This window comes from Eulemur rufifrons, chromosome 6 (genome assembly GCF_041146395.1).
Source record: "Eulemur rufifrons isolate Redbay chromosome 6, OSU_ERuf_1, whole genome shotgun sequence".
NCBI lineage: Eukaryota > Metazoa > Chordata > Mammalia > Primates > Lemuridae > Eulemur > Eulemur rufifrons.
This window is the reverse complement of record NC_090988.1, coordinates 23,804,525-23,821,006: the sequence shown is the minus strand read 5'-3', so window position 1 is coordinate 23,821,006 and position 16,482 is coordinate 23,804,525. Positions and strand designations below refer to the sequence as shown.

Sequence of the window (16,482 nt, the reverse complement as noted above, 5' to 3'; positions counted from 1 at the left end):
ACATATAATATGGTCTGTACAATGTCCGGCAGATAGTAAGCATTTTAAAATTGTTAACAGAAATTGTCATCATCATCATTGTCATCATATCAAGATTTGCTACAGATACTGTCCCTTATTTTAATTGTTCTATTTCTGTTAACTACACTGAATAAAATGCTGATCAAGAAATTAGCTAAATGATTTAAATAAAGTAAGGTGTAACCTATTTACCAATAATTTCTCAAAAGACATGCTGGAAAATTAGGCTAGAGAAATAGTAAATGGGTTTATCTCATTTTCTTTATGATGCCTAAGAAAGTTCTGGGCATGGAGCAGGTGTTACGTACTCATTGGTGAATTAAGATGCATGACTGGATTACAGATTGTCTTCCATACAGGCAGCATATAGTTAGGAAAAGGGACAGGAAACTCAAGAACTGAATGTCAAAAATAAATGTATGGAGAAGAAGGAATACCAATACATATTGGTTTCTTACAGAAAAATTTAAAAAAATTTGGCAAGATAACTATAAAGTTGAAAAGCAGAGAGGGAAATTTATATTTCTCCTCTCAACTATACCATTAACTGCTTGAATGAGGAGATATTATTTGCCCAGCACATAGTAAATGCTTAATATATACTTATTAGATGAATATCATGTGAGATTATTTAATAGTATTTAAGCTTCGGATCGTACAACCAATTCTCCAAGGCACTTAGAATTATAATAAAAACACAATCAATGCTATCTTTGATTTTCACAAAAACTTACCAATGAGTGGGTATGGTGCATCTTCTTTGCCAGAATTGACCCATAACTGGTAATCTCTCTCAGAGCCCTTGGAGATAAAAGAATTAAAAGTCGCAATACATCTTTCACATTTGATGCTTGAAGGAGGACACATTTTTGGACACTTTTATGCTTTGCAAAAAGAAAAACCTGGAGACAATAAATGCTATTCAGGTTCATGAGGGTAGTTATGGTTACTGAGGATGGAAATGCTGATTCCTACAACAAATCTCCCTTTCACCATTCCCCAATAGAGGACTCAGGAATCCCTCTTTTTTCCCTCCAGTGATGGCTGGGGATCCACAAAACTGCAATGGAATCAGGCCCTCACTATACAGGCAGCACATGGAATGTGAAATCATAGCTAGGCCCTTTTACAAAAGAACAAACTTCCTGGTTCTAAAAGGTTACTCTCTTCTTTAGAGTCCTGATTTCCGCTGTATCTCTGGACTTCTCAGAGAATATTGGACTTAAACTCCAACACGCCCCTGCAAAGAAACCTTGTTATCCAGAAAGCCACAAATACTGCTGTGTCTATGATTAAAAGTAAAATGTCAAAGGCTGACTATTAGCTCTTCTGAGTAGAAGGGTGACCAAGAAGCTTTGAGGACATAGGTAGTTGGCACAGTTTGCACTGGCTTTAGTTTGGTAAGTCCAGTCCTGGGGACAGAAAGGATTCTGTCTAGAGAATAGGCCCAGTCATAGAAAACAATAAAATTGTTCACTAGCAGAATTATAACCCAGCAACATTATAAATCCCACTTGAGAGAAATAACACTAAATTATATGGATTTTGCTAAATCCTCTAGGAGGGATAAAATGAAAATGCTTTAAATGAAGCTTGAATAAATAAATCTGTTGGCAATATTTCATATCCTTGCCTTTAACTTTGGTTAGAAGTCATGGCCCTGATCTTAGAATGGAGGGTCCTGGCTATGAAGGACACCATACAAACCACCCCTTTTCCCCCTCTCAAACACTCAGCTTGTCACTTCCTCCCTGCCCCATCCTCTAGCCAAAATTTTTGTCATAAATAGGAAGAGTAATATAATAAAAATCTTTTATTTTTATGTAGTGTCTGAAAATATAATAATAATCTCTTAGAATAGGTATGACCAAACAGCCTCAATTCCTAATCAAATTAATAGAAATTTTTTTTGGTTTGAGAAGATTGATCATTTAATCCAAAGGAAAACCATAGATAAGAAAATTAATCATCAGATAATCATTAATCATCAGATAAGAAAATTAATCTCCTTTCCTAGCCCTAAAACTATCCACTCTCTTCCAAAATATATTCATACAGGTTAGAAATCAATGTAGAGATGCCTTCTTCATTCAATACATTGAAATTTAATTACATTTTAAATGTATTACTAAATTTAATTAATCAGATTCTTATCCCAAATTTTCATTGCCCTGAGTTCTTAAGGGCTTACTATGGCACTGTGTATAAGCAAATGTAAATACAATTAATATTATGGCATGTTTTAAATATGTATCATGTCACTTAACAGTAACAGTATACTTACTTTAATATTTATGGAGAATATCATTTAGGGAATAATGAAGTGCTTCCCTTAGTTTCCATCGTTTTGAAAGTCACCCCCTTTAATAAAAGTACTCATTATATGGTGTTTATATTAACTGGTGAGGAAGCAATGAGAAGACCCTTCCAGTTCTCTTTCCTCTAGCTCATCCTCAAACATTCTAATATTGTCCAGTACTAAAATTTCAAAAACTAACCTCTGTCACAGAAAACAAAAAGGGACAGAGGCTGAAAGCAAAACATGGAAGAGTGTGGTGTGAATGCTAAAATTATAGTCCAATCTCATGCTTTTCAGTTCATACAGGTTTTAAAATAAGAGTAGAACAGCACCCATATATTAAGCTGATATTAAAGCTTTATTGTCCTTAACTTCTACATTTTGGGGAACAAGATATGACTGGTATCTCTAATAATCAGCGGTCTTATGAAAAGGATAATATTTACATACATTTAAAGTATCAAAGTCTGTTTTTAATTAAGATTATCTAGCAGAGTAACTTACAGTTATCCCTAGCATTGAAAATAACATGTTGATAACTTCATTCGCTGTATCTGAATTCTTTACTGTTATAGTTTTAGACTGTAGGAAAAAAAGAAATAAGAAATACAGCTATAAATAAAGAATTTTAAAACAGGTGAATAAATCATTGTCAAATGATTATCTAAAGACAAATCTTGATTTCTTGTGGAAAAAGTAAATCACGAGACTTAAGTAGAACATTATTATAATATACATTTATTCCCTTATATGCCTTTTAATAAAAATTTCTCTTAAAAGAAAAAATTAATGGCCCACAAAATATAACAGTAAGAAAAAGTGAGAAAAAGACTATATTTCAGAGACAGTACAGGGATCCAGCTCTCAATCAAAAAAAAAAAAAAAAAAAGAAGTCAGTGAGGATGGTCTACTGCCTCATTTCCATAATTGTATTTCCACAATGTAATCAGTAATAAAAGAAGGGAGAGAGCTGAATCTACTTCTATTTTTTGCTGAGTACTGTTTTCACAGTACAGGATTTTATTTCTTTGCATGGTATAAAGTCAGTTCAGGTAAAATCAGAGTAATAACTGGTTACAAAAAAACATTTAAAGCTTAGAATTTTTAAAAACAACTATTTGTTGAGTACTTTCTATGTATCAGACACTGCGCCTACTAAGATTTTCATTGTTGAAATCTTTCGAGGATTTAATACCAATGAGTCTTGAAGAACTGAAAATTTTAGAAAGCTCAATTCTGTTACCAACTCTGCCACTGAATACAGTATTGATAATAGCTCTGTGTTAAACTACAGTGAGAATTGCTCCTTAAAATGACAATTTTCAAAAAATAGAAAAGGAATTAGCAAGATTCTGAGATATCTACAGAGCTTGCTGAATTCCAAAAGATATGATTTAAATATAAAACAATGCTATGTTATCAAAAAAGAAATATTTTTGCTATATGTATAAGTTTTATATATGATAATTAAATCAATTATTAAGGCTATGTCCCTGACAGAGAGGGCTTAAAAGGCATAAATAAGAAGCGTAAATGGAAATATAATATTTAAAAAACACAAAAATAATGGTAAGTAAAATCCATTAATAATCCATCAGTTATTTTTCCATTAATAGTATTTCTTCCCTATGAGCCAATTACTTGACATGACAAATGGCCTCTAAAAGTTATTTGTTAAATGAATTTTAATTTTTAAAAAACTATTTTAAATGCATTGATTTTAAATTGTACTCCTTATACCCCCAAGGATTATGCAAAATTGTCTCAGAGTCCAAAAGGCAGGTTTTAGAGCACCCAACCTAACGTCTGTCTTCTACTGGAGTGTTGTAGGTATGTTACATACTGAGGTTTAACTTAAAAAATAATTTCAATAAAGGTTTCTGATTTTTTTTTTAAGTCTAAAAATGCTTCCATTTAATTTAAAGAAACTCTCTTATCAAGTCTTTTGTAAAGTGAAGAATCTATCCTTACAATGACCCGGTTTCTAAGATAATGGTTTTTGTTAGTACTAGGCCCATACGTTCAAAAAAGTAATTATAGAAAGTATATTTTTCCTGCATGCTTTTCTAGTAGACAAAACAAATGAATTTCAGCAGATAAAGCCCTTTGGCTATTAAGTGACAAAACAGACAAAACTGAAAATGTGGCTATTTTGTTTCATATTAGCAGAATTCACCAACAGGTTGTGTGTAACTAAAGGACTAACATGATACTTCCCACACATGCACTCCTATGTGGGGGAATAACTCTGGAAGCAGGGCTCTCTGAAAGAGACTCTTGCCATGAAATATACTTTAGAGAGCAAAGGACAGAGTGTGTCACATCATCCTTGACTCATCCAGAGTACTAGCAATAAAAACAGAGCACCCGACCTGACCACATCTTTTTGTCTTTTCCAAAATGAGAGTGGGACATCAGTCCTTTCCCAAACACACTTTTCCATACATTGAAAAGGAAGTGTTAAAAAATTCAAGGGGTTTTCCATGAAAATCTTGAATGTAACCAGCTGCCACAACTGAATCAAAGCAGGCAGGAACAACAGTGTTGGGTTTTTTTTTGTTTGTTTGTTTTGTTTTTTTCCTACTTTGCTATAGGACATCTCTATAGTTTCACTCCATAAAAATTTGAGTATTTTCCTCCAGCAGTGATATCTGGCATTCAGGAGTTGGTCAGAACATTTGCATAACTTTTGCTTTTGGCCAAAACATAACTATTTTGCACTACATATTTGTCCAGAAATAAATAAAACTATTCTGTGTGATCTAGAGCTGCTGTAAAGTATGACAGTCCATAGTATTAATATCACAAAAATAATCATAAATTTCCATCTTATTCATCATTGATAACATCTTAGCTCTTATATCAGTCATCAAATTATGCGTAATAACTGGGGTTAAAGACTTTTTATTTGACCAAAGTGATAAACACTGTGAGGCAGGAAAGTGCTGATCCCTTAAAAATGTTACCTTTCCCAGATCATTCACTTATTAACCTGAGGTATTCAAGCCATAAAAACTCAAAGAATAAATTTTTCAAAACCACTCTCTACTTAAGAAGTGACAAGTTGGAAAAAATTGCTTAATAATAATAGGAAATACCTCGTTGCGGAAACAGATTTACTATAAACCTGTGTAGCTGCTATTGAAAAGATTCAGAAAAACATTCATGGCAGAGGGAGGAAAGAGACATCTGACAAGCAGTGTTCTTTCCAAGCACAAATGTTAAACAGTGTAGTTCATATGAATTTTTCTTGCTTCATTTTCTCTAGGGTTTACTTTTCATACATACAAAGACAGAAATATCTAGGAAAATGCATTTTCCCCCTATGTTATCTCTAAATGTCTACCTTCCATAGCACATGCACAGTATATCTGCCTGCCTGTCTCTCTTTTTATCCATGCTATTCTGCTTTATGCAGGGACTTGGAATTTAATTTTCTGGCTTACAAACACTTACATAGACACAATTCCCAATGTCCTTGGCGAAGATTTTGAGGGGAATGCTCTTCGGGTAGTCCTTCTCTTTCTCTAGATTGATGTATCTAATCAAATGCAACAACAACCCAAAACAACACTGAGTCAGATGGAATTTGCTGATAGCTTATTTTAAAAATCAATCTATTTTGCTAATATTTTCAATATACTTATATGCTATTTTTAAAGACAGATGAAAAGACTCAGCAAAGTCAGATTACATTATGGGTTGGAAGAAAAATAAAAAAATTTTTTCAGGACATTAGGCGTGGGCACAAAAAAGAATGAGGCCTTCATATCAAGTGAGGTTTGAGAAGCACAATCAGGTTAAGGCGCCCCTGGGTAATGTTTTATCCTTAAAACTTCCCTGGCCTTCTCTGGACATGTCCAGCACCTCACTGATAAAGAATGGGAGCATATACAATACTTTACAAGGCCAAACCAAAGCAGTGACCTTTTACTTCTCATCTAGCTCTCCAATCTCTATTGGTATTGGTATTGGTAAATCTTGGTTATCCCATTGCTTGGAGAGTGGAAGGGGGGAGGAAGGAGGGAAGGACCGTGGGTCTAATAGATGAGCCTAAGTCTATAATTTTAGTCTGTATACTCAATGGTGGGGTCAATAATTGATTTTTGAGGTGCTCAGGAGAAAACCCTGCATTTATGGAAACTTAATACATACTTTGAGGAAACTGTTAGCTCCAATTGGTAGCCTGGAGACAACGGAAAGAGATGGAAGATATTATTGACTAATTTCTGTCTAAAATGATCTAACTAGACCACAGTGTTCTCCTTCCTAGAAAGTCAGAAATTTATGTAATGAAAGAACATTATTTATAGCAAGTAGTAGCTAGTGAATAATATAAACAGCAGCTTATTTTCAGGACAAATGAACAATTTCTACTAAGGAGAAGGGGAATACTTTGGGGCACATCTCTGAAGAAAAGGTTTTAATTTGTTTATTAAAGGTTAAAGATAAAAATTTATATACTGAAAAAATACCTTTGAAGGAGAGAGAGCCATTTGTCCTTTTGTTCTGGAGAACTGCAATCAAAGAAAACGGAAGAGAAAAATCACATACTTATGTTAATATATTTAAGATTATCAAAGCAGAAGAAAATATAAACAGCCTGTTGTTATTAAAGTAGTTGCACATGTAAGATGCAACCTTAGCATAATTGTGTTCTGGAGAATCCTGTGGTGAAATGCCCCTTTGGAAAAATCACAAAGTACAATTTTATTAAATTCTCTTGGATGGATCTAAGATAGACCCTCTTTTCTACTTTACTGCTTTTTTACAAGTGGTATCATACCAGTAAGAGGTAGCTCTTATAGTGGAAAGAGTACTTGATTTGGAATCCAACACCTGGTTTTCCCATATCTGTAAAACTGGGTTAATTGTCCCACTCAGAGTGTTTTTGTAGCTTAAAGCGCCACACAAATAGAAAGTATGCTTAATATTGAGATTAAAGAGATTAAGGAGAAATCTGACATATGGATAAAAATATCCTGGCCCAGAAACCAGACTGTTCTCAGAAAAGTAAATATTTTTTTAAAAAATACATACAGAATTACAATTTAGTAAATTAGTTCACAGAAAACTTGTTCTTAATTGCTATAACCTGATTAAGGTCAATCCATTTATAACTAAATTATTATTGATTAATATAATAATTTTTCTGTCATCACAGCTGCATTTAATTCTTAAAGTTAGAAATAAAATTAACTTTATTCCTATATGGTCTTGTTACTCACAAGCTTTTAAAACCATATTTCTAATCTGTTTAGAGAAATTGGAAACCCTAGTTATTTTCTTATTCCAACATAAATATTTGTAATTTGTTTCTCACTTGGTTGCTTAGCAATTTTCTCCATAAGCAATCTCTCAGGATTGGCCATCAGAAAGCATATTACATCTTTTTTACCACTAACCATGCAACTTCTATCTTTAGTGATTTCTTACTATCCTTTCTAAAAAAGATTTTCTAGGTTCAAGTTTTCTAGGTTTATGCCAAATCTTGGATTTACTCAGCAAAAATCCGTGTTGAAAACAGATGAGACATGTTCTTCAGATCCATTAACTTTTTTCAAAGCAGTTAAAGAAAACTACCACTTTAAGACACTTAGTAATTTTTAAACTTTTAATTGACAGATAAGATACATAGAAAAAAGTGCACAAAGCTTAAGTGTACAGCTTGAAGAATTTTTACAAATTGAACACACCTATATAACCACCACCCAGATTATGAAACAGATAATCACCTTAGAAGGTCCCCTGATGTTCCTTTTCAGCCAGTAGTTCCCACTATCCTAACTTCCAATAGCATAGAATAGTTTTGCTTGTTTGGGTACTTCATGTAAATGTAATCGTACAGTATATACTACTTTGATTCTGGCTTCTTTCATTCAATATTATGTTTGTGAAATTTATCCATGTTACTGCATGCAGTTTTAGATCATTCATTCTCATTGCTATATGGTGTTCTGTTGTTGAGACATGTAACATCCATTACTTCAAAAAATAAACAAATTATAAAGTATGTCAGGTGAATTTACAGAGATTGATTTGTGTAATCTTCTTATATATTTACCCTTCCCCCTGCTCTACACTAGAATCCAGGACTCTATTTCTCTAGTAGTTCTTAATCTCAGGCATTTTTATAGTACTAAAACCAGAAGTGCTCCAAAGTCAGTGGTTATCTCAGAGTTTCATAAACACCTAAGCCCATCAAAAAAGACAAAACTAATATTCAGGAGAGAAGGCAGTGTATCTTAAACAAAGAAAAAGGGCATGGTAGATTAGAAGATTCTCTCATATTATGGAGGGCATAGAGCTCTGTCATCCTTGAGAGTGAGCTGGGAACCATGTCATTCAGTTAAGGTGTCCTAAGGAAACAACCCAGAGGAAATAGTTTTACCAAGCAACTAGAGGGCCTGGGTCGCAGGCACCAAGGTTTTTATGTCAGCAAAGATACCTGCACACCACATGTGGCAAGGAAGCAGAACATCTCTGGATGTACAGAGACAACTCTGGGCATAGAAAAAGATGATGTCAGCAGTGACCACAGCACACTGAAGGTCAGAAGACTTTTGTATGTTTTGGAGGCATCTGAGAAGTCTCCTGTATTCTGATTCTACCTTAAGAAAACAGGGGTTCCAGTAAAGAAGAAAATCTGATTTCTTACCATCCTGGGAAAATGGAGGTTTAAGGGGAGTTTTCATTTGATCTCTAAATAAACAGGCATACCTGAGTTTACAGTTTAAGATTCACAATAGGTACATAAGTTAAAATATTATTCTTCTGATTATTCTTGTAGGTAGATCATTGTCAGATTTAAGTACTTTCTGTGTATTTTGAACAATGTTCCCATTATGTCATACAGTTTCCTGTAAAATCAAGGTATAGCACTTATTTTTCTTGTGGATATAAATCCTAGGTTTGTGAATCAGAGTACATGTAGTGACAGAGATATTAAATTCCTTTTGGACTTTTTTTTTTTTATAAAAGATATGACTATCCTCTTTCCCAAAGTAAAGCATGTAAAGTTCACATCGATTGTTTGCTCTTTCCCCAATTCGACTCAATTGGGAGTTCTTTAATTCTGACGGTTGTCAGTCTTAGATTTCAAAGCTGTTAATTCTTACTTTTTGTTTTTTAATATTCATTATAGTAATTGGCTAGGAGAGATCGCTTCTCGAGCTGCTAGCCTGATGGCATTTTAAACTAGATTTCCCTAATATTTACTGAGACTACACACCATTTCTGATAGTCTTCATCCTTTCCTAAAGATCTAAGCTTCCCTCTGATACCATTTCACTTTGGCCTGAACAACTTCTGTTAACATTTTTTTTTTTTTTTTTTTTGTATAACAGGTCTGTAGGCAATAAATTCTTACAGTTTTTTTCTTTTTAAATTCTATTTCACCTTCATTTTTTAAGAATATTTTTGGTGGTTATTGTTTTATAGGTTTAAAGTTGTTACTTTCATAACAATTGGGTATCGGACAGAGGTGGGGGGTGGGGGGAGGGGATGGGTGTATACCTACATGATGAGTGTGATGTGCACTGTCTGGGGAATGGACATGCTTGAAGCTCTGACTCAGGGGGATGGGGGGGTATGGGCAATATATATAAGCTGAACTTTTGTACCCCTATAATAAGCTGAAATAAAATAAACAAACAAATAAAAAATAAAGTTGTTACTTTCAACACTTTAAAATGTTGCTCCATTGTCTCTTGACCTTCATAATTTCTAATAAAAAGTCCACAATAATTCAAATTGTCATTCTCCTATTTGTAATGCATTGCTTTTCTCTGTCTGCTTTCAAGACTTTTCTCTTCTCTTTGATTTACAATAGTTGTCTATAACATGACCAGGTATCATTTTCTTCATCTTATCCTGTCTGAGGTCCACTGAGCTTATTCCAATCTGTACATTTGTCTTTTACCAAATTTGAGAGATTTTTATACATTATTTCTTCAAATATTTCTTCTGCCCCATTCCCTCTCTCCTTTTCCTAGAATTCCAATTACATGTATATTATACTTTTTGACATTTTCCCACCAGTCCCTGATGCATTTTTAATTTAAAAAAATCTTTGTTTTCTCTGTTCTTCAGATTAGACAATTTGTACTGATGTATCTTCAAATTCACTGACTACTCTTTCAACTTCGATTCTACAGGGAAGGCCAATAACTTTTACTTAAAATTTTTAGTTTTCAGTTCTAGAATTTCTATTTGGCCATAATAAAATATTTTCTATTTCTCTACTTCTATTTCCTGTCTTTTCGTTAAGTTCAACTGGATTTTCATTTTATTTAGGATGCATACTTATGAAAACTGCTTTAAAGTTCTTTTCTAACAATTTAACATATGGGTCATCTCAGGATAGGTCGCTATTGATTATCTTTTCTCTTTCCTTGTTCTTCATGTGTCAAGAATTTTAGATTATATTCTGGACATTACAAATGTTTTATTTTGGAGACTCTGTATTCTGCTATATTTGCAAAACAGTGTTGATGTTTTTGTTTTAGCAAGCAACTAACTCAATTAGCTCAAGCTACAAACTCTATTTCACCTGGGGTGGACAGCAGGTCAGTACAATTCTTTTAGTCTTAGCTTCAACCTACAAGTCTATCCTAGACATGTGGGGGTTCAAGTGATCAGAGACTTGGGCAGTGCCTATATACAAAATTTGTAGCTTCCCTTCTCTGACACCTTCATTTATGATATTTCCCTCTTCATGCTGCAATATCTGTGGTTGACCCAGACTCTATACCCTGGTTGTTCAGCCCAGGAAGATTTTTGATAGTTTTAGTTGCCCTGCACCATGCTGTGACTACCTCTTGCCCTCAGGTCCTCAGGTGGAAGCCTTAAAACCAGGAAACTCACCCACTGCTGGTGACTTCTTCTAAGTTTTAATTCCTCTCCAAAATCTGCCAGCTTTTGTTCATTCTTTAGAACTCTCAGGTAGTTTTTGGAGTTTACAGTTGTTATTTGCAGGGTGGTCAGTCTGTTAAGACCCTACTCTGACATACTAGAGGCAGAACTCAACACTTTACTTTTTTAAAAAATAAACTTAATTTTTAAATAATTGTAGATTTCCAGAAGAGTTACAAAGATAATACAGAGAGTCCCTGGAGACCTGTCACCCAGTTTAAGTTTCCTCTAATACTACCCTCCTACATTATAATGCCCCATTTGTCAAAACTAAGAAACCAATACTGGTACATTACTATTAACTAAACTCTTGACTTTATTCAGATTTCACTGGTTTTTCCATTAATGTCCTTTTTCTGTTCTAGTAGCCAATCCAGAATACTGCATTATATTTAATTATCATGTCTCCTTAGTAATTGATCTATGACAGTTTCAGTCTTTTGCTGTTTTTGTTTCTTGATTTTGACAGTTTTGAGGAGTACCGGTCAGTTATCCTGTAGAATGTCTCTCAATTTGTGTTAGTTGGATGTTTTTCTCGTGATTAGACTGGAGTTATGGTTTTTCTGGACAAAGGCCACAGAGGTGAATTGCTCTTATCACATTCTATCAAGGAATTCATGATATCCACACACATCACTGGTGATATTAACATTGATTACTTGGTTAAGGAACCCTAGTTTGAGCAATACAATATATAAAACTTGTTTCCATATTCCCCCCTCTTCTTATAAAGAAGTTTTACAGAAATTATTTGATTAAAAACATCATCTAGTCACACCCCTCACTTGAAATTGCTTCCCTTTACCTATAACTCCAAGGAAATTAAACAATAGGAAATGATAGTATCTACAGAAATCTGTGATGGAAAAGAAGATATGCAGAGAAAGATACAAACACGTGTTCCTTCCAAATAAGTTCTTAAGATCTTGTGATAGGTCAATAGTGTACAATAGAGTTTAACGACATGTCTGTCTTTTAATAGAGAAGATTTAACAGCTTGGAAAATTTTAGTTATCTGGTTTTAGGATGACGCCTGAGGAGTCTGTTGGTGATGGGAAGAGAAATGAATGAAAAGCATCATGTTCATGTAATGGACACTAACTCTTTAAGGGCAAAACAAATACTGGAGTTGGAATGCAGTTGTTCAAAAGCACAGGTATGAGTTTTGGTATGCTCACCCTGAACTGAAAAGTGCCAATTAAGCATGTTCAGGATAAGAGGATAAAAATTTTTATCCATACCTTCTCCAACCCCATCTCCACCTAGGAGTAAGTCTTGGGAAACTAATTTTTACTTCTTAAAATCTTAAGTTTTCTCTTGATTGTACACCTTTTAGATACTAAATCAAAACCTGATACACAATTCAGGTAACCCAGTATTTAATGACATTAATTTTATTGGTATAATGAAAACCTACTTTGTTAGAAAATTTTGGAGTATAAACTAGTTATTCAAACTTAATTGGACTATTTTACAAAATTTGCTTCAGTGAAGGTCATTTTAGTGGTTCAAAAGACTGATAAGACTCAAAAGCTCAATATATAAAACAAATACCTAGACATTAGGAAAGGAGATGTTGGAGAGGGAGTCCTAAAGATCTGACCAGTCTATTCCCCTTCCATATTCCTGGAAGTTCCCATCCCCCTAGTTGTTTCAGTAGAGCCCCTTTTAAAAATCATTGGTCAAACCAAGGAAAATGACTCCAAGAGTTCCCAATAGTACCATTAATTTTCATGTATTTTAATCAAAAGCTCTCTGGGAGAAACATAAGTCACAAAAGTATCTTGGTTGGGTACATGTGTCAAAAGATGAGTTATTGACATCGTAAACAATCAGAATAAAATATTTTCCCTCTAACAATTTGGGAAACAAAATTTGCTTAATTTTTTTCTCTCATCCTAGAAATTACCATAGTAGCTAAACTAGGTAAATACAGGACAATCCGTGATTCTTACCTGAAAGTGGCCACAAAGTTCAGAGTGGGCCAGCCCAAGACAAAGGATTTCATAGTATTGGTGTTGCCTTCTCCCACTTCATCCACACAGCTTGCTATCCACATATCAGTTAATTTAATTTTGTGTTTAATCTTAAAGTTATTATTATACCTAGAAAGATAAAACCAAAGGACCTCTTGTTATTTTGTTTCCTAATTTTTATGGGAGATTCTGTACTTATAATAAATGTCTCATTCACTGCTTTTATCTTCAGTGCCTAGCACAGTAAATTGTAACATATTTGGCTACCTTGGCCGAAGAATGCCTTTAAAACATTTGGTGAAACATTTATTCCTCATGCCTGCATGTATGGCAGCAAATAGCCATAAACTGGCCACTTTATTTTTCTATATCTTGAGCATTGCATTTGGATCCAAAACCTAACTTTAAATTTACTGCTGTTATAAAAAACTAATTCATTTATTATTTATAACTTGCTTATTTCCAAAAAGACTTGAGTGGCTGAACACACAAAATATTCATGATTTATTAAAATGTTTATAAAATTTTCATTTTAAGAGAGATGCACTGAAAAAACCTGGAATTAATTATAGGAATTTATAATACAGTTTCCACTGGTTGTAAGATTTTTCTAGTCTTTAGAGGCATAAATTATTTTAAATTTCCTTTAAGATTCTGTTCAACCATTTTCCCATATAATCTGACTAAAACTGAAGAACTGTAGCCTAAAAAAGAATCTAAAAGAGAATAGGGTTGACACAACTAACGTTTATCTCTGGGGACTCAGAAGGTGATCTACTTATAAGTCAGCAGTGAAACTGCTTTTTCACAATTTCTACCTAATCCCCCTTAGATCCCTAATATGGAAACCATCACATCTTTTGACCTAATTGACAGATTTGATGCTCAGATGGACCTGAGACTTAAACAGATAAAAAGAATGCCCAGGGAAATTTGGGTACATTCTAGTTTTCAGCAAATACAGTCAACATCCAGCACAAAATGGAGGAAATATAATACTTTAGCCAATAAAAGGAAGAATTTAACACCCTATCGTTGCACTTACTCAAATTCCCTTAGTTTGACCAAATAAATATGTGGCAACTGGTCAATTATTTATCTCACCTGCATTTACTTCTGTAGGCCCAACCCAAGGACTGAAAGCAATTTCCAAATGAAGCCTAAAGATGAGCTGACATAACATGGAACTGAAGGTCTCCCCTTTTCCCCTATGGCCAAGTATAAAGACTAAGTGCTGGTCTCAGATTATTTCAACAAATTAATTGATCCAGGGTACCACCCAATTCTTTATCCTAGGGTAAGAACTCACAGAAAAGACATAGGTTTGTTATTGCAGGAGACTATTTCTTTTTGGTTGCTATTTATTTTGGAAAAAATTAAGTTCTTTCATATTAAGAAGGATCTGTGAATATATCTAAATGTTTGCTATGAGAATGATCATGTAATTAATTTCCTAAAAAACTGGCTAAATTTTTGTAAGGTGGCATGATTTAATAATCATCATCATCTGCTCAAATACCTATGTTTTTTCTATATTAAGGTTCTTGGGTTTATGCCAAAAAATAAAAATAGCATAGATAACCCAAACTTTTAAATATCCCCAATGGATATACAAAGTACTTAAAATAATCTTTCATGAACTAAATCTCTTAAATGATAGCATTTACATCAACTGATACGGATTTTTGTCACTTGATAAAAACATTAGAGTGGACACAGAGTTACATGGGAAAAAATGGTGTAACCTTATGTGATAGAGGGACAATTAAAACAAAAAGCTATGCAAGTAGATGATGGGCACAAATTTTCCCAATATATTTAAACACAGCAATTTTCTGGTGGTATATAAAGTGTTTTTAGCAAAATATAGGTTACATAAAAACCACTTAGATGTGAACAGCATACAGAGCAATAAATAATTTAATATAAAAAAAGAACAAAGGTTATCTACTCTAAATACTATCATAACTGCTAAGAAAAAAAAAAACAAAAACAAAAAAAGTAAAGGCAAATACCTTCTTCCCTAAGAATTGAATGCATGTTATAAGTAAATAGTCTTTAAGTTCCTAAAGTTCAGGAAATTGGTTGTTGTCTGCTTATCTACCTCCAGGCTAAGCTTTGCACCTAATGAGTACAATGTGCTAAGGAAGACAGAAAGTGCCAGCCTTTGGAATTAAGGTCTATAATCAAGCCCCAGCTTTGCCATTTCCTAGTTTATGACAAACCTCTCTGAATCTTAGTGTTTGACATCTAAAACAACTGTTTTCTTGAGGGGTTGCTAGGAAAATTAAATGAGACCTTTGTGATTCTCCTATTATAATACTCAGCATATAGAACCCATCCAATAACTTTTAAATAAAGGAATAATTTTTTTTAACTAATGATTTGTTCCTCTATTAACAGCCTTCCTACTCAGAGCTTCAAGTGGACCTTTTCAAGTGCAAAGGCTTGGATAAAAAAACTTTTTTTCCCCCTCTGTATTACTCATAACATCATATCCACTTCAAAAACTATATATTGTAGGCATTACTTCTATTCAAAACATTCTGAAACAGTTTCATGACCTTTATGTTTGCCTTTACTTGTGAAAAATTCACTAAGCAGTCTAAACCATTTCTCACTAAATGAATATTTACTCATCACAAAGGAAAGACTGACTTAATGGTGCAAAAAACTGTATGATTGAGGAATCTTCTATGAAATCCATAACAAAAGAAAGAGTTAAGTAATAGAGGCAGCAGACAACAAATTGGTTAAAAGATTGGACTTTGAAATACGATAGATCTAGGTTCAAATGTGGGTTCAACTAATTACTCTGTGATCTTGAGGAAGTCAATTTCTCTATCAATTTCTTTTGTAAAATGAGGAAAATAAATACTCACCTCATAGAACATTTATAAGTCTTTGGAAGAATACCTAATATACAATAAGATCCCAATAAATGCTGGATTTCTATTGTTATTAACATCACTCAGATTAAATATAGTGTTTTGGAAAATTAGCCTTGTCAATGTCTTATTTATGACACTGAATAACTTCGGTGTGTGAGTATGGGAAGTAGAAAAAAGTGTTTAGTATTCTCTAGTGACTATAAATCTTTCATGAGATTAGATTTGTTAAAATACTTTTACCTTTCCTGATGTTTCATTAATAAGGAGAATGGGAAACAGAGCAAGTAGCAGCCACCATGTTCTAGGTTGGTTGGTAACTGCTCTGGTATTTAGTGTTGAGTAGAAACTGATTCCTTTTTGGTACTTCCAGGTATTAATATAT

At 33.5% G+C, this 16,482-nt stretch overlaps 1 protein-coding gene across 1 annotated transcript in view; it reads right to left on the bottom strand.

Annotated features, from left to right (window-relative positions):
• The window catches only part of ARHGAP20 (Rho GTPase activating protein 20), an 83,304-nt gene that overhangs the window by 22,484 nt on the left and 44,338 nt on the right, over window positions 1-16,482 (bottom strand). The window contains exons 4-8 of the mRNA XM_069468962.1: window positions 13,189-13,338; window positions 6,796-6,837; window positions 5,777-5,861; window positions 2,825-2,902; window positions 756-822 (exon numbers count right to left, since the gene is read on the bottom strand). Coding sequence (XP_069325063.1) covers window positions 756-822; window positions 2,825-2,902; window positions 5,777-5,861; window positions 6,796-6,837; window positions 13,189-13,338 — 422 coding nt within the window. The remainder of the gene's footprint in view (window positions 1-755; window positions 823-2,824; window positions 2,903-5,776; window positions 5,862-6,795; window positions 6,838-13,188; window positions 13,339-16,482) is intronic.